At 36.2% G+C, this 19,063-nt stretch overlaps 3 protein-coding genes across 3 annotated transcripts in view; all 3 read right to left on the reverse strand.

The window, feature by feature from the left end:
* LOC109538054 overlaps positions 1–19,063 on the reverse strand; it is a 151,220-nt gene that overhangs the window by 78,873 nt on the left and 53,284 nt on the right. The gene's annotated exons all lie outside the window — the stretch shown is intronic.
* Positions 9,363–11,358, reverse strand: LOC109538067 (zinc finger protein OZF). The gene is made up of 2 exons (XM_019905111.2): positions 11,303–11,358; positions 9,363–10,858 (listed from the first exon to the last, which is right to left on the reverse strand). Exon 2 carries the CDS (start codon positions 10,837–10,839, stop codon positions 9,652–9,654), a length of 1,188 nt encoding a protein of 395 aa, XP_019760670.2. The 5' UTR covers positions 10,840–10,858; positions 11,303–11,358; the 3' UTR covers positions 9,363–9,651.
* Positions 15,612–19,057, reverse strand: LOC125505362 (zinc finger protein 521-like). The gene is made up of 2 exons (XM_048669050.1): positions 18,426–19,057; positions 15,612–17,883 (listed from the first exon to the last, which is right to left on the reverse strand). Exons 1-2 carry the CDS (start codon positions 18,449–18,451, stop codon positions 16,917–16,919), a joined length of 993 nt encoding a protein of 330 aa, XP_048525007.1. The 5' UTR covers positions 18,452–19,057; the 3' UTR covers positions 15,612–16,916.

Raw genomic sequence — 19,063 nt, forward strand, 5'->3', positions numbered from 1 at the left:
CCGGTTAGACGAAACTAGTTCAATCCCACGCAAAGTTGCAATGTATTTCAAGAAACGTTCAATTATAAATCTGGGTTGCACCAACTTCAATATAGACGCATTCAGCTTCAGGCGAGTTCACTCGAAGCAAGTTTAATCAATCAATCCATTGTCCAATCGGACCTAAATACTTTATCAATAAGTAATAATGTCATATAAAGTCGTAAACTTGAAAAAAGCACCATTGACTTCAGTTGCCGGATTTACCATTCTTAATGAATCACCCTGTATGTTTCTTGTCTTTAAAACGCTCAAAAGTAAAATCACAGTTAACTAAAAAAATATTTATTACAATCCACTCTGCAATCAAAGCTGCCTATGTGTGTTCTTCTTGTGATAATTGAACTGAGCCCTTGTCACAAACCTTCCCTCACACAATTCACAAGCAAAAGGCTTTTGACCATAATGGATATTCAAATGAGCCTTCAAAGGTCCCCTTTGAGTAAAGCATTTGTAACAGAGTGGGCAAGAATGCGGCTTTTCGCCCGTATGGGTTAGAAGGTGTTGCTTCATTGTTGAGCGTAATCCAAACGTCTTATTGCATTGCGGACACTGTATGGATTTAGTGCCTTTGTGCATGTTTACGTGGTTCTTTAAACTATCCTTTGAGTGGATTTTCTTTCCGCAAATATCACAGACGTACCTTTGTCCACCATCCTTGTGAATCCGAAGGAAGTGTTGATGCAGTCCTCTTTGTTGCGCAAATTTTTTATCACATATTTCACATGGGAATTTTTCCGTATTGTAATCTAACTCATGGGTTTTCAAGTGATTGATTAACGCAGCTTTATCGTAGCATGCCCTTCCGCAAAAGTCACAAATGTTCGGATTATTTCCATGCCGGTAGTTCATATGTTTAAAATACTCATGTTTGGTAACGAAACCTTTACTACAGCTCTCGCAAGTTGCAACATACTCCTTCAAATGCCTACTTCTGTGCACCAGGAAAGATTGCTTAGTTTTAAAAAATTTTGAGCAAAAGTTGCAATTAAACCGGGCATGTTTTCCATGAACGGCCATGTGGATATTCACGTCGTGTTTTCGTTTAAAGCCCTTCGGGCATTCCGGGCATTTAAATGGTCTATCAGTCCGATGGGATATCATGTGCTTATTAAGACATCTGGTGTCTTTGAAAAACTTCGAGCAAATTGCGCATTGCTTCTGCTTGGATGGTGGTATTTTTTGTAGTTTTGCTGCAATGTTGATCCTGAAATTATCGCAAAAGGTTATTCTAGTGTTTTGTTCTCAAAGAGCATAATACTGTTAGACTTTGAATATCTTACCATTTTATCCGTTGGATCTTTTAGTTATATTTTTTGATGTTTAAGTTTATTTCTTTCGGTAAGGAACACGCCGGAATTCGTTGGCCACCTCATTGACCAGATTTGACTGAAGAAAGACTACGTTCAAAACTAGAACATATTTTATTTATCAAAAACACTCTCCTCTGGCTAAGCATGTTTATTTCTCATGTGTCTTTGTAAGTAAACTTTATCATAAAATTCCATTGAACACAGTGTGCATTTAAAGTCCTTTTCTCCGATGTGTCTCTTCAGGTGTAGTTCCAAAGCGGCTTCTTTAGAAAATGGCTTATCACAAACTATGCAGCTCAGTCCTCCATGCAGCTTCTCATGTCGATTTAGATCTCGGCTAGTTGAAAAAGTGTTTCCACAGAGCGAGCATTGATACAATTTCGTAGTTTCGTGGGTAGCCAAATGCAGTTTCAAGGTTTTACTATTCCTGAAGGACTTCCCGCATGTTTCGCAAGTAGCAGTCTTTTCAACTGGCTGGTGGCAGTTGCGCATATGTGCCTCCAAGTGCCTAAACTTTCCTTTACACAAGCTACACTCCTTGTAAAATACGTGCTGATAGTCCTCGCTATGAGCTTTTTCATGATTATTTAAGCTTGCAGAGTTGGCAAACATCTTCCCACAGTGTTTGCAGACGACATAGGCATCGTTGTGCTTTGATTTCATGTGATAACGATACTTTCGCAGACAAAAAAAAGGTTTTTCACACTTTTCGCATTTCTTCACAGGCTCGTTCAAGTGTTCTTTAATATGCGACTCAAGCATTAATCTGCCTTTGAAAGTTCTGCCACAAGAGTTGCACTTTAAACCTTCAGCTTCTCCATGGCTTTCTAAGTGTTTCTTCAAAAAAATTTCATTTTTAAATTCACTGCCGCAGGCGTCACATAAAACGGCGAGTTTATGCCGCTGTTGAACATGTTTCTGCAGGTTAGTTTCTTCCTTGTACGATCTGCCACAATGCTCACATGTAAATTTCTCAGAAAAGTGAACAAAAGCAAAATGCCTGTTTAAGTCGAGTTTCCTTTTGAAATTTTTACCACAGAGGTGACACCAGAGAATATCCTGTATTAGCTGGCTAATATTAGTAGTTTCGGAGTTGTTTGTAATGGTAACTGCCCCTCTGGAATGAACGTATTTGTATTAAAGATTATAGCAAGTTCTTCTGGATGATTTATAATGTTTGGCAAACTTTATAAGTTCTGGGGTTTATTGCTGAGTGGGAAAAGACATATGTCCTTTTAATGTAAACTTGCCAAATGTGTTTTACATTTGCTCAATTATGTGGCATGGTGTTCACTTCGCTGGTGGGGCCACAAAGAACCTCTAAGGTAAAGACATAAACTAAGAGGACTTAAGGAGGATCTTCAAAGTGCTTGTTTTGGATTGTCTTGGAATAACGGTCGTTGTCTGAGCATTGATCAGTTATATTGCCAAAACATGCTTCATTACTCTTTAGCATATAATTTGCCTACTGAAAATTGTGTTCTGCTGTAAAAGTACCGAACATGTTGTATTGAAGCAGTTGATGAGTAATCCACAATATTTTGCATCATACTTCAACATTTCAGACATCTTATTCCCTATGGGGACTCAAAAGGCATGTAAAATATCACTTTTAGTTTATTGAGTTATTAGAGTGGGCATACACCTCATAAGAATATTCCACCATACAATAAAGTTATAGATATCCACTCAACGAAGATGGTTCATTTACTAGTTTTTATACTGCGAAATCCTACAATCTGATGAGTTCGTTTTCTATGAAAATTCAGCCTTTGCCGGGACACAAACTTTTCGTCACAAACATCGCATTCATAAGGCGTTTCGCCCAAGTGTAATCTCAAGTGTATCTTCAATGGGGGCTTTTGAGCGAAACCCTTGCCACAAAATTCGCATTCGTATGGTTTTTCACCTGTATGAATTCTACAGTGCACTGTCAAGTATTGCTTGGAGTAAAACTCCTTCAGGCAAAGTTCACATTGGTAAGGACGTTCTCCCTTGTGAATCATTAAGTGTACTTTCAAGCTGTTTTCCCCTCTAAATGATTTTCCACACGTATGACATATGTAGTTATTGCCAACGCCTTCATGAAACTCCCTAGAAATCAGCAACTATTTTCAGTTGCTCTTTATAAAACAACTTTATAAAATCACCTGATATGTTTCTTCAAATGTCTGAACTTCTTCTTGCAAAAGCTACATTCTTGAAAATACCTCTCTTCGTAGTTCTTCTCATGAATCCTCCGATGTTCCTTCAAATGCCTTTCACTGGACATCGTTTTTCCGCAAGTATCACAAACATAGTCTTTCGTATTGTGCTTCGAATCAAAATGCCTTCGATATTCAGATTTCGTTACAAAGCCTTCATTGCAATGTTCACAATGCACAGCAAACTCCAATGTATGTCTTTTGCTGTGAATTACATAGTTTGTTTTGCTGTTAAAATGCTTCCCACATTCATTACAATAAAACATCCGCGTCTGATCGTGAAGCTCTCTTATATGTCTGCGAAGAGCCGAATTGGTCTTAAAACCCGTATTGCATATGGTGCATGAAAATGGTTTTTCAGCTTTGTGCACCAACATGTGGGCTTTCAGCTTGAATTTTCGGTCAAAAGTCTTTGAACAATTCGGACATTTAATCAGTATGTTTTTTGCAATTTGGGATTTTGATTTTACGAGACTGCTTGGTCGACATTCTCCAACTTCTACTTTTACAGGCATCCACCACAATCTAAAAATGAGTGTTGTTGTTACTAAACCAACTAATATATTTCATAAATACAGTGTTTTCCGGATTTAAAAATGGCAATTAAAAAAAAACCATGGCAAAAAAAGAGAAAATCCTTAAATACGTAATTCCTTTGGTAAAAAGTTGTTTAAAATAAGAGAAAAGTTACTTTGGCATGACCATGAAAGAAAGAAAACTTACATCATCGCGTACCGTAAATCAAGCAGATTCAAAATATCACAAATCTGACCATTTTATCGCCAAAGCCAACCAAACTATTGGTTGATCAGATAGCAATTTCGGGTTTTCAAGATGAAATAAAACTCAATTTTTTCTATACAAAAAATGAACTTTAATCAGCTCAAAATACACACCTTAGCAATCTTACCAAATTGACAACATGATCTTTCCTCGAGCATCTCAGCTTTTGATATTGAAATTGTAATTTAGTTTAAACACCAATTTGCCACTAGAACAAGAGAAAAGAACCGGACAATACCTTACCTTATAAAACACTGCAGCATCTCCATGCCAAAATAAAATAATTGGTTTGAACATACTACTAAAACTCGCAGTAAACTGACAGCATACATTTAGTTAATACAATCACCAACATCTTCATTTATCACAAGTAACTGTTTATTTCACCATCACGTCCTAACAGTTCCATAGCAAAATTAACTATCCAACTTTTTCTTGGCAAGCACGATTACAAGCTTGTGGACCTTCCTCTTATGAATATTCAGTCTTTGCTTCGAAGCAAACTTGCTCCAGCACAGATCGCACTGATAGGGCTTTTCGCCCACGTGCCCCCTCATATGGACCACTAGAGAAGGTTTTTGAGTGTAGCGGTTGCCGCAAATTGTACACTCAAAGGGTTTCTCACCGGTATGACTTCTCATGTGAAGTAGCAGATGCTGCTTCCTAACAAAGCTCTTCATGCATCCTTCGTAGGTGCATTTATTGGGTTTTTCCCCACTATGGCGCATCATGTGAAGTTTGAGTTCGAAGCTCTGCCTGAACTTTTGGCCACATAAATCGCACATGTATGTGGCTCCTTCTCCTGAGTGAGACTCCCTGTAATGTCTTTCAATTCTTCTGTAAGATTTGTTGCATAGTTTACACTCGGTGGTCTTTGTGGTAGTTGGACGAGGTTCTTTATGTACGCGCGCTTGATGTCTTTTTAGATAACTTGCAACCGAAAACTTCTTGCCACACATGTCGCATACGAAGGATTGTGGATTGGAATTGTGCATCACCTCCATATGCCACTTACATTGATGCTTGTATACAAATCCTCGATCACAATGTTCACAGAAAAAGTTATAGTTCTTCTTATGGCCTTGCAAGTGTAGCTCAAAATAGCGCTTGTTTCTTATTACTTTCTTGCAAATGTCGCACTGATAATTCCGCTTGCAGTTGTGAATATTTTTTGTATGAATCGCCAAGGAAGTGCTGGTGTTAAAACACTTTACACATAAAGAGCATTTAAACGACAAGTCACAACTATGAGTGGTTTGAAGATGTTGATCCAGCTTTCTTTGACTGGGAAAAGTATAGTCGCAGCTGTGACATTCAAACTTTATTCGGGAAACATTATCTGGATCCAATAATTCTGCTTCTTCAAACTCTATGAGCTCCTCTTTAGGCCAGTGTCTACAAAACAGCTTTGTGATTAATGGATATAAATATGTGGGGTGTAAAACAACAAAGCAAACGACCGTTAAAAAATAGGGATTCTTTATTTTGTAAAAGTATTAAACCAATAATAATTAACTACCAAATCAATTTTCGCATCTAAAAAACGGCAGTTCTGGTGTAAATGTAGACTATTATTGTTAAAGTAATTGCATCTGTATTAAAAGAAAATGTATCAGAGAAGCGTGTAACGGCGGCGGAAAGAATAAACAACGGCAAATAAAAACAACATTCAATCACGATTTAAGCAGGAAATTGTATGAATATATAAGAGTACAATAAACATCTTGATGTTTGCGTCTTAATATGTAAAAGTATATTTAAAGATCATAACACTACCTTACTAGCGCTGAATTGAAAAATCACACTCTTAAAAGTACCTAAGTCATTTGATGGAAGTTGTGAGGAAATTTAAACTTAGCCCCTGTTTGACTCTAGTCACCTCAAGTCAACTTTTCATTGGTCGTTACAGTAATCGTGATTGAAATTAAATAAATACGATATTTCGATATACAGAGTGTCTCGTAAGCACACTGTCATTCATCAATTTTATCATTCTTCCTATGTTTTTTGAAGAATTTTGACCATCAAAAGCAGAACAGCCAGGCATTTATTTAAAATAAAAGTTACGTCAGATCACCATCTGACCCCTAAATCCCTTCCATTAAGCCAAAGTAAGTTGCAGTACCCTGTTGATCATGCGCTTACCGGACACCCTGTTAATGCCCAAAAGATGAAATAAATCGGAGATAATTATAAACTATCAATTTTGGAGGATTTTTGTACAACTTGATGTTCATAACTGGAGATAAAAACTTGAGCTATTTAAACCTTTTAACTAAGCACGCGGTTAAAAGAATGTTGAATACTTGGAAATTAAATAAATGTGGCAAAATACAATCAAGTGGTAATTTTTCATATGTGCCACACGAAAACTGTAGCAACCTCCACTAAGTTCTGGATAAAATTAAAATAACCTAAAAATAGGAATTTTAGCGGAGAAGGCAGAAAAATCAGCTTGCACCGAAAATCATGTAGGTCAGAAATATTTCAGCTGCTCGGCACAGAATGCTGGCTTTTAACATGAGCAGTCAAATATTTCCTGCCTGTAAAACTCTTTGAGCAAACCTCACATTGAAAAGGTCGATCGCCAGTGTGGGTATTCGTATGATTATCTAAGACACTCTTCTTAATGAATGTTTTTTCACAGTAAAGGCATTTAAAGGGCTTCACATTGCTCTCTGGATGCGTCCGAAGGTGCTGCTTCAAAAACGTGTTTAGGATAAATCTTTTCCCGCAAAATTCGCAGCAAAATGGTTTGTCCCCTCGATGGATCATCAAATGGAATTTTAAGCCGTCTTTACCCCGGAAGAATTTGTTGCAATATTCGCATTTGTAGTTCTTTCCGTCATTTTCATGGGCAGCTTTAAAGTGGCGCTTCAAGTCCGCGAACCTCTTGTTGCAAATGTCGCACTTTTCTGGAGGAGGACGTTTGTAATTTGGATCGTGCAGTTTCATATGGTTTCTCAGATTGCCTTTGTCTCCTATACTGGCCCCGCAGACATCGCAAATATGTCTTTTACCGTAGTGCTTCGTGTTTAGATGCTTTTTGAGGTAGAAAGTGTTCAAAAAACCTTTGCCGCAATGTTCGCAAAACACGTCAAATATTTTTTGGTGTCGCTTGCGATGAATTTCGCAATTTCTCTTGTTGCTGAACAATTTTCCGCAAATATCGCATGGATACTTTTCCTGATTACCTTCATTGTGAAGAGTCTTGAAGTGATAGTCCAGAACTCTTTGGTGTTTGAAGCTTTTATCACAAACTGAACACTTTAGAGGTCTGGCGTCGCTGTGGACAATCATATGCTTTTTTAAAGAACAGCTTCTCGAAAATCTTTTATCGCATTCCTCACACTTTAAGGTATAAGCTTGCGAGTGCCGGTTGCGATGCACAACACAGTTGCGTCGATTTCCGAAAATCTTCCCACATATATCACATGGAAAGTTCTCCGATTCACCATGAACGGTTTGCTCATGATAGTCCAAACCTCGTTTGTGCTTGAAGGTTTTATTACAAACCTGGCACTTCCACGGCCGTTCTGAACTGTGAATAATCAAGTGATTTTTTATTTTACACAGCTGTGGAAAACATTTATCACAGTAGGGACATTGAAATCCTGCCTCTGTTTTGGTGATGGAAACCGTATCAGTTGCCACTTCTTCATTGTCTGAGTGTGGATCACTGCCCTCTTTTACTCGTATCTGGTACTTACATGGAATTTTCCTGAAAATGATTAGTTGGATTAAATTAGTCTAATCACAGATTGCATAAATTAAAATATTTATTGCAAAATAGCAGATATACACGTAAGTATGTCTCTACATAGATTTATACTAATGACTTGCAACAAATTAGAGTCTAACATTAGTTACAACACCAACATCCATTAAATATTAAACAAAATCTTAATTAGCCGACGTCCCCGTATGGCGGAAACTTGTCATGATAAGTAATCTTATGTTGTACCAAACTCTTGCTTTGTAGGAAAATTTTTTTGCAAATATCACAAATGTACGCGTCGCCTCCAGTGTGTCTCATTTTGTGAAGCTCATATTTAGTCCTTCCGAAAAATGATTTATCACATTCATGACACCGATAGGGCCTATCCCCGGTATGACCCAACAAATGCCTTTGTAATATGGGATCGGTTACAAATCCTTTATCACAAATTGAACATTTATAGGGTGTATCATTCAGATGAAGTTTCATGTGGATGGCCAAGTTTACTTTAGAGTAGTAGTATTTGCCACAAACCTGACACAACACCCGATCAGCGTTACTTTTATCGTGCATTTTTTTCACGTGAACAGCCATAACCGCCTGCCTAGTAAACCTTTTCCCGCAAATATGACATTTAAAAGGTTTTTCATCCACATTGTGTAGCGACTTAGTATGTCTTCTAAGTCGTTCGGCATTTGTAGTAACAAAATCGCAGAAACGGCATGAGTATGTAATTGTGGCTGTGGGTTTGTAGATAAAGCTTTTACGGTCTTTGTGGCTATCAATATTTTCACGCTCCCGACTGCCAGCCGAATTAACATTATGCACGCTTCTCAAGTGGATCTTCATACTAAATTTCCGGGTAAACTTCTTTTCGCAAATATTGCACTGAAACGGCTTTTCAGTGACTTCATGTTCCATTTTATAGTGTTGGCGTAACAAAGTCCTGTTCGAAATTAGCTTATCGCAAAACTGGCAAGTGTAAGATGAACTTTTACATTTTTCGGTGTTTTTTGCTTGGTCTACTTTCAATAATTCTTCGAAAAAGGATGTCGATTCAGTCACGGACTTGCCAATTTCCAATCCTGCAGTGTTACAAGTAGACTGAGAATCAATTATTTCTAAACGAATTATTTCGCAGCTAAAATAAAAAACATAGGTTAATTTTCGGAAACCTTTTAAAATCTGTCTAATGTTTATAAATTAATTAGAAATCGGAGTAAATGGAGTATTTTAAATTTTTCATCACAATTGCTGAAGTAAATATCAATTGGAAATTTGGTCAAGTAAATATAAACAAATAAATTGTTTTTACAAATATATTATCAAACATGTTCAGATAATAACGTCGTTAATGACCAGAACAAACATTAAAAAGCTAGTTTTAATGTAACAATTTTAATGTATAAATATAACGAAAACTGAAAAAAATATATGCAAATTTCGCTTTCAGACTCAGAACGAAAAAGGAAGAAACTGTTTGACCTGTATTGAATATCAATCTAAAACTAAGTTTTGCTTTAAGAAAATACGCTGAAATTAAGTGTCTCACAATAAAAAAACACACAAACACAACAAGGCTCTAAAACGTGCATTATTGCACAGCATCCTGTAACTGATAACTAGAATAATCAATTTCAACACCTCCTACATCATGAGTTTTATAATGGGACATCAAATGGCTTTTGGATATAAAATTCCTTCCGCATTCACACCTGTACGGTCGTTCTCCAGTGTGATACCTTAAATGCTCGGTCAATGAGGTTTTCTGCATGAAACTTTTCGGACATATGGTGCATTGAAAGGGTCTGTAGCCTGTGTGGATTCGTTGATGGATTTGCAGATAACCTTTGGAGGCGAAAAGTTTCTTACATATTATGCAGTGGAAGTCCTTTAATCCAGTATGCATTTTGATGTGCGTTTCCAAAGTGCTTTTACTGCTCAAGGATTTCCCACATATTGAACAAACATATTGCTTTCTCTGAGAGTGGATTTTCTTATAGTGCTCCTTAAGACTGCGATTAGTGCTATATGATATATTGCACACATTACAGATATGTTCCATCTTATGTCCAGACTGCCGATTGTGGATTTCCATATGTTCCTTTAGTGCTGATGAAGTACGCAATATTTGGCCGCAAGTATCGCAAACAAAGCCTCCATTCGCCATATGCACTGAGTTCTTGTGGCGGTTGCATTCATGTTGAGATATGAAACCTTTACTGCATATATCACAGAATGTGGTAAATTGCTCCAAATGGCGCTTTTTGTGGGCATTCAAATTGGATTTGTGTTTGAACTTCTTAGAACAAATATCGCACTGAAAACTCGGACCAGAATGGGAACGGGAATGTGCAATCATCTCATATCTGAACATGAAAACCTTTCCACATGTTTCACAAGGAACTGCCGGTAACTCATTATGACGCATCAGATGCTTCTTAAGCAGTTTTTTAGTTGCAAATACCTTCCGGCAAATATCGCAGGTAAATTCAGAGACCTTTGTAGCTTTGGCATGCATATCTGGAATATCGCTTGGGCGTCCCGAAAGAGGTTGAACATCAGTGAGTTCCACAAAATCACTGAGCGTCCCAAACTGATTATTGCTGGCAATATTATTTAAAATAGCCGTACACTCCTCTTCAGTGGATAAAAGATTCAACAGCTCATCTGAAGCATTCAGCTGATCCACAACAGAACTAGCAACCATATTTTCCGGCTTCTGGCAATCAAATGTTTCCATCAGATTTAAGTGGCTCTCCATGTTGAAAGATGGGTACATGGTTTCGGAAAATAGAAGCCTAAAATTTTAAAATAATGGATTAGGAAATATTTATTTAAATAAATATTGCGCAAAGAATGTTACTGAAAACCCGTATTACGATATTTTGAATGACTTCTGAATTGCTCCTGTTATTTCGTAATAAAAAAGCAGCCCCACAATGAAATCCATCGGAAAAAAATGCATGATATAAGATGATACTGCATATTTTACCGATTTTACGGGATCACTTAGCAAATGCCATTATGCAATACGAATAACGTTTGAAATGTGAAAGAAGAGAAAACATGGTTCATATGATAGATGACCTAAATATTTTACATTATTAAGAAAATCCCGATACTAATGTTAATAATGTTGTCTTATAACGCAATAAATTGGTTTTATTTTATTAAATTGATTTTATTTGCTTCGAATTGCCCTACTAATTTACCAATTTAACGGGTATATAAAATTTACTGACCTTAATTTCCCCAAAACGGAAAAGTTTCCTTCTAAAAAAGGCTTTATTTCCAGCTTCTAAACAAAAAAAATTCTTATCAATTATGCAGTTTGATACAATTTGTATTAAAGAATAACCCCTGAAGTAGTATCAAACAAATGCGAAAAATTAAATACTCTTAACTCATAAACACATTTTATTTTTTAGCCAGAAATTCACTATAACTAAATATACAGGGTGTTCCGTAAGCACATGATCAAACAAGTACCGCGACATTCTTTTGTTCAATAGAAGGCAATCTGAACTTTTATTAAGAAAAAAATGTCTGGCCCTGCCGTTGATGGTCAAGGTTCTTCAAAAAAAATGTTTTTTAAAATATTGGGAAAATAATACAATGGACTTTAAGGAAACTCCTTGTGAATTTGTCCTTGTCTCATATTTTGATAAAACAACCGAGTTAATCCGCTTTGGCAAGTGGTAAATTATTAAGTGTAATGATACAAAAACTACCAGATCTTTTTCTTTCGTAGTTGGAATCAAGTCATTATTTTTCAGTTGATTCACGAATCATTTTTGACATGTTCATGCTCTTTGCCAAATTTTGTAGAACTCATAGTTTTTGCGCAAAAACGCTATGAATGCTACGAGATTATACAAAGAGCCCTAAAATGTTCAGAAAAGATTAGTGCATTAACTACAACAAATATGTAAAAAGTTCTGTTAGTTTTTGTACCAAGACCACCACTTGCTCACAGTAGATGAACACGGTTGCTTCATCAAAAATCCATCAAATCGTATTTCAAAAAAACTTTGATCATCAATAGCAGAGGAGTCAAATATGTTTTCGTAGTAGAAAATAGGTCAGATCGTCTTCTTTAAAGCCCAAGAATGTCACAGTATCTTTCTGATCATGTGCTTAAGGGACATCCTGCATATAGATCACGTTTAAATAAGAAGTAATAGTAATTCTAACAAGTATAATGATAATAAGACTAAGATACTAACAGATATCAGCAAGTACTCATAATAATAAATTATACTCCGGGGACGTATATGTAATTCCATAAGATTGATTAACTGTTAGACAAATTGTTTCGATCTTCAAAAATTCATTATCGGGCCTAAAGTCGACTCGAAAGACGTTCATCTGGATAAAAAGTTCAATAACGGAAGTCTTTAAGTAACAAATTACGAACCTTAAACATTTTTACCCAATGCACCTAATACTAAGCAAAACTTTCAGCTTTTAGTAAACGAAAAACACTACGAATGAATACTTGAAAATTACATAAACTTCCGCAAAAATATATTGATATAAAATGTGTACAAACTGATCCTGTAATGTTGATCCTCGGCAAATTGGACATTGTATCCAATATAAGCTGATTGATGAAAACTTAAGCAATGCCGTAAAACTCAAGGAGCAATGTATTACTGTCCTTCCTGTTCTCCTGAGACTTCCAGGTCTTGAAGTAAGAAGTTAAAAAACATGAGTTCCTAACAGTACCTAAGACTACATTTACTTACTACCAGTACAATTATTTTTCACGAATTATGTTTATGTGAGTAATAATATAATACAAATGTACACACGAAGATATATATTTTGAGATAACCGACAGAAAACTGTCGTAGTTAATATTAACTACGACAGTTTTCACATGGTTATATGTATGAACTGCTCACTTATAAAATTCCCTGCTCAAATGAAACTCGCATTAAATCGAAATAATTGAAATCCTATTTTGGGCCAATATAATCTACAGATGCATATTGAATATGGACTACTTATTATTGACTTATTAAAGACGAAGAGTTGAGGAGCTTACAGCTAATCAACTTCGTAAGTGACAATTTGGTCTGCGTTCGCGTGATGTCTGTTAGAGGCAAAATTGGGTTGGAAACGACATAATTTAGCATGCCCACTTAGTTTTCGAAATTCCCCTTTACAATATAGGCACCTGTGATTCTTCATGTGTTCAACCAGCTGACTCACGTCGTCAAACATTTCACATTTGAAGAATTTGCAGCTAAACTTGTGATGTTGTTGCTCCATGTGATTTTTGAAATTCAGCCACCTATTGAAATACAGATTGCATAAGACACAAAAGAGATCCGGCATGTCTGTCTCAGACGGTTTCTTAGAAGCATCAATCAAGTCGGTTAATTTTTTTACAAAAATCTTTGGCTTTCCTATGTCGCTATTGGCAGAGCTGGAAGGCTGATCACAAGATAATGGGTCTGTATCAGGAGAGATAGGAACTACCACGGGACGATCTGGTTCTTTCACTTCTGACAACGATTTCCGAGACACGCCAACATGAGCTAAAGGGTCTCTTGCTTGAGACGCGGTAGCGATCTCAGTTGGGTCAACCTTGGGCATTGAAATTTTAGGTCTCGGCGGCGGCGGCGGCGGCCCCAAGCAAACGATTTTATTTTTATTCAAACCATCTTTCAAAAATTTCTGAAACTCACTTTCGTATTCTGTTGCAGGTTCAGTGGTTTTTGGTTTCTTATGTCCAGAATCATCTGGAACTGTACCAAAACTCGTTATTATGGGCATGATCATATCAGAATTATCTTGTAGGCTGTTGACGTCATCGTCATCTGAAACCTGAATTGTCGACCCAACATTTAAATATGGCATTCCCATATTGAGATTGTTCGCAAGATTTTCGTTGAAATGTCGTTTAGATCTATTTCTGTTTGTACGTTTGTCACTTACAGGGGCCAGTTTGGGCATCCATGAGCACGAAGGTCCTCCCGTTACGCTGGTAGAAGCGACAGCAGATTTTTGCTTTTCCGCAGCTTGTTGATTGGCTGGAACTAGAAAATATAACGGTTTTCCAGGCTCAATTGTCGAAAATTCATTTAGAGAATTGATAAACGTGGCTTGGTTCACAGGATTTCCATCACTATTGATTAATAGGTTTGGATTGGTCATAGAATTGATCGACGTGATAGCAGTTGCAGAACCATGAGAAACCAAATGAGGTATTGGATTCATACTATTTATTGTTGGGTTTACTGCTCCAACCGGATAATTATTGGGATTTATAAGTATGTAGCTCTGACCAGTTTGGGGTAGAGAAGCTTGAGTTGTAGTCAATCCAGGATTGGTTACATTTACAAACTGCAAACTTTGATTTGCGACTACCGGATTCAGTACCGAATCGTTTGGTACAAGCTTGTTGGCAGAAAAAGTCCGAGTGACCTTTTCTACTGGCTTAGAAGGATTTTTTACGAAATGAAGCGGCGGTGACGCTCTATTTTCTATACAGTCTTGAGGTGCAATAGATCGTAATGAGGCTTTTTTTGGATGTGGAGCTTTTCTCTTGGCGGGAGCTGGTGATATAGTAAAATTAGAAATTATATCATGCGGCGTTACTCGACAATCATTTTGGACCACCTGAACATCGAAATCTTCACCAGAATGTTCTTCTTTCGGAATGAGTGCTATTTGCTTATGCATTTCTTGATGGCGAATTAAAGTTTTTTCTGAAGCAAAAACATCATAGCAAATGCCACAGTCAAAGATGGGAAATGTTCCTGTTATGGGATTGGACGGATCTGCTTTGTAATTATTCAACTGAACATCCGGAACATCACTTTCTATGGGATTATGGGCTATACTATGAACCGTTACATGATGGCGCATAAGATCAGACCGTTCTTCAAAACTGTCGTCGCACTGTTTGCATTTAAAAGGCAATTTTGTTATTTCCTGTGATGCTTCAGAAACAGAAGTATGTTTCAGAATATGCACCATAAATCCCCCTTTCATACTAAAGTATCTTTTGCATATTTTGCACAGATATTTACACTTGTTGGTATTGTGAAAATGTACTTTTATATCTGACTGATCTTGAAAAGTAACATTGCACGCCAGACATCCGAAATTTGCTTCTGAGCTGTCCAGATCAGGCGGTTTCAAATTCGCGTGATTATGTTCTTGCGAATCTTCTACTTTAGGTACTTCCAAGCCATTGTTTTCTTCAATTCGTTCATTATCTTCATCGGTGTGATGGTCATTTTTGTGTTGAGTTTTGTGTTGATTTAAACCTTCATTTGTACTAAACTTTTCGAAACATATGTAACAGCTGTACTTCTTTCGATCCTCTTGTTTACTATCCATAGTATTAGGATGCTTCAGTACATCTACCAATGAAACAAAACAAGATGTGAAGGTTTCCAGCCTATCGTCATCAACTGCTGTACTTGCATTGGTAATCCTACAAACAAAAGCATGTGTTAGTATATTATTATTTTATTAATATATATGTTTAACCAACTGAATTCGCAAGAGTACCAAAGGAAATTTAACAACAGGATTTTTATTAAATTTTATTATCAACAAGAACATACAGAAAGTTATACCAAAAACAACTTTTTTGGGGATATTTTCAAAAAATATAATATATTTATAGTCTGCATAAATCTGTTTTGTATGAGATAATATGAATACAATATAGTTCCATATTCAAGCACATCTCTCTTCGTGTTGCATGATCGGATTATTCAAAGCCACTTACTTATACCGAGTGGTCCTCAACTAATGTGTCAATAGTCCCTGACATGTTTTCGCAAATATATTGCATTTCAGGCAAATGCGTCTTATCCGAAAGTTAATAGTTTCCGAGGTACGGATGGCAAACTAGTTATATTGGTTAAGAATATATTAAAAAAAAACGAAAATTTTATATACGCTTTGACACCCTGTACTTCGGAAATTATTAACTTTCGGATAAGACGCATTTGCCTGAAATGCAATATATTTGCGAAAACATGTCAGGGACTATTGACACATTAGTTGAGGACCACTCGGTATAAGTAAACAATCTATCACTGTATTTTGTCACATGAGGTGACTACCACTCTGCATAAGATAGAAGTATCACAATACTATCACTAATAATAATAATATCCACTAAGGTCCACTACAGGTCCAATCTGAAAATACCTCAAAGTTCGTTGCGAAATCAAAATACCGGAGGGCATCAATCCATGAATTTGACTTGCACATTTCAAACAATATTACTTGTTATTTTCATTTATTTATTATTGTAGCTTGTGATGAATTAACGATCTGAAATGCATAAAAGTTTTTTTGTGAAGGTTCAGGAGACGTTTCAGAAAGTTTTCTAAAAATCAAGCATTAAGAATGTATGCTCTAGAGGAGATCATACCTTTCAATATGAGTCTCTAAAGTTCGAAATTGTTAATATTTTTCGCAACGAATTTTAAAATATACTTAGATATAATAAAACATACACATGGTGAAATACATTATAAATTAATGTACAAACGCATTCTATTCTATTCTAAAACTTGTAACACAAATGGCTTAAAACCCAACAAAATTAAATGCTAAAACCGAAACAAGTCAATATAAAATTATTAAGACACGTTAACGAGATAAGTAACCGTTTACCATTTTAAAACCTTTAAAACAGCTGATATAACGCTAATAATTTTAGCAGTAACAATATCACGCCTTCAAACAAAAAGAAAAATCTTAAGAGCGAAATTGCACAGCGGAGTTTGAGTTTCATATCACACGTCAAGTTAAATAGCAACTTAGCACGAAAGTACTGCCTCTCTGTAAGCTCGCTCTTAAGCTAACAACAGAACGGTATCAAAAATAATTATGCTTCTTCATGATGTGTTTTTGTCGATTTTCAAAGCTGACAAACGTTTTGAAACAAAAATTACAAATACACCGATTCCTAGCATGTTTGTAGATAAAATGGTCATGAATTTGCTGGTTACGAACAAACCGTGCTCTGCATAACCAGCATTTGCCTATGATTGCACATTTATTTTTTAGAATATGTTGGTTGAACGTATCAAAAGACAGAAACAAATTATCGCATTTGGAGCAACGGAAGTGCTCTCTATTTATATACAAATTTGGCGGCTGCTTAATGCAAACAGATTTCTCCAAAGTTGAGGCAGTCGAGGATTGTTCCCAGTTCTGTACAGGCACTTTCACTGGTTGTGAATTATTATCACAGTGTAAGCTCAGATTCTTATTTACTTCAAAATCAGTATTATTATTGCTTGATCCAGCAACTGGCTCTTTTGGGTTATCAGTTGTCGGAGTCAAAAATGGATCAACATCAGGACGAAGCAAGGCGTAGTCTTCATAGAATGTTTTCACTGCGCCTTTGTCGATTTCAGAATTCTGGTAATGCCAATTTATATGATGTTGCAAAGAACATTTAGTTAAAAACACCTTCCAACAATGCTTGCAGGAAAAAACGTTGCCGTCTTCAGAAGAATCCTTAATATAATCCACAGTTTCCGTAACAGCAACTTGCTTTGGTTTCTTCACAGTTCGTGTACGTCGTTTCTTCTTTTCCTCGCCATCACCTCGAAGTTTTGCTATGTATTTACAGTATTTGTTCTTGTAAGTGGCACGGTGTGTATCGAGATCAACACTAGTAAAGAACCTGGTAGAACAAACGTAGCATTTGTATTTAAATCTGGGAACTTTTACTGTGCCATTTTCGAATTTCAACGTGGTGTTTTGACAGATATCTGCAGCTAATATTGTGCAGTCCTTAATGTCGAATTTATCAATCAGCTCTTGGGACAATAGCCTAAAAATAATGTATTTCAATGGTAAAGCAGGTTTAAAATTGAGTAAAACTAAGAAAAACTTTATATAAAAAGCTGGTTTGTTGATTGGGTTAGTTCCATTTCATTAAATCGTAACTTGCCAATTTGATTTCTTGGGAACGTGATAAGTAAACTCGTGTCATATCAACTTGTTCAAAGTATCGTACTAATAGCACATTGGTTATCATGAAGTCGCCCAGAAATAAATATGCTGTATGTACCTACTTATCCGTAAGTTAGAACCGTATTGATAACTTTAAGAAAAAAGTTTTGCAGCATGGTTAGAAATCTAAAAAATTGCAACTGTGAATGCAACAATTCGTAAATGATTTGCCAAAAAATAATGACTTTTCGAAGAAGAAACTTTACCTTTAATTGCTAGCACTAGCAATTAAACCTATACTTCACAAACAAAAAAATGGGATAACAAATGATTTTTTATTGAGAAAGTAATAATGCTTAAATCAATACTACTGCACTGAACCTCCGCAAAAACTACGAATTTTCATTTTGAAAGTCATACCTTAAAGCTCTATTTGCGAAAAACATGTGTACAGGGTTACTGATTGAACTTCGACCACCCTGTGTTTCTATCTAATTTGAAGTTAAGTTAAAAGTATTAAAACAACAGACCAGACATTGTTTTAATACAATGTCGTACTGTTATTTTATTACGTATTCGAACTATACGCAAAATTCTAAGCCTATTGAAATAATTGGTTACCAACAGGGACAACCCGTAATTTGTGAAATAAAATGGACACAATTTGATTATTTTAAACCGGCACACTCACACCGCAATCTGCAAGGTACAGCCTGCACAGAAATTGGGTATATCCACTAGTGTAAGCACTAGATCGGTGCTTTTTCCTATCGCGTGAAAATATGGCTCCTTCAAGGCGTCAAAAAATTGGAATTGCACTTGCCGCAAACCCTCGGGCCGCTAGAAGAAGAGTGTTCCTAGAACATTGCATTACACTTCCTATTCTTAATTGACGATATACGTTAATTACGAATGAAAATGAACAAACAAATGTAAAATAAATAACATCATTCTTAGTCGGAAAGTTCACATATAGCTGTCGATGTGAGTAGACGTGTTCTAGTCGCGGTGATAGTGGTGTTTACAGTTAGAGGCATACATCGATTAAATACCATTCC

The sequence above is a fragment of the Dendroctonus ponderosae genome, unplaced genomic scaffold (genome assembly GCF_020466585.1).
Source record: "Dendroctonus ponderosae isolate FM_Combo_2020 unplaced genomic scaffold, Dpon_F_20191213v2 Dpon_F_20191213_8, whole genome shotgun sequence".
In the NCBI taxonomy this organism is placed as follows: Eukaryota; Metazoa; Arthropoda; class Insecta; order Coleoptera; family Curculionidae; genus Dendroctonus; species Dendroctonus ponderosae.

Bases quoted from the DNA above. Each gene is read 5' to 3' on its own strand.
- LOC109538067 (XM_019905111.2), bottom strand. From the start codon at position 10,839: ATGTACCCATCTTTCAACATGGAGAGCCACTTAAATCTGATGGAAACA.
- LOC125505362 (XM_048669050.1), bottom strand. From the start codon at position 18,451: ATGTTTTTCGCAAATAGAGCTTTAAG. The intron at 17,884-18,425 runs GTATGACTTTCA...CATTATTTTTAG, and splicing joins TTCGCAAATAGAGCTTTAAG to GCTATTGTCCCAAGAGCTGA.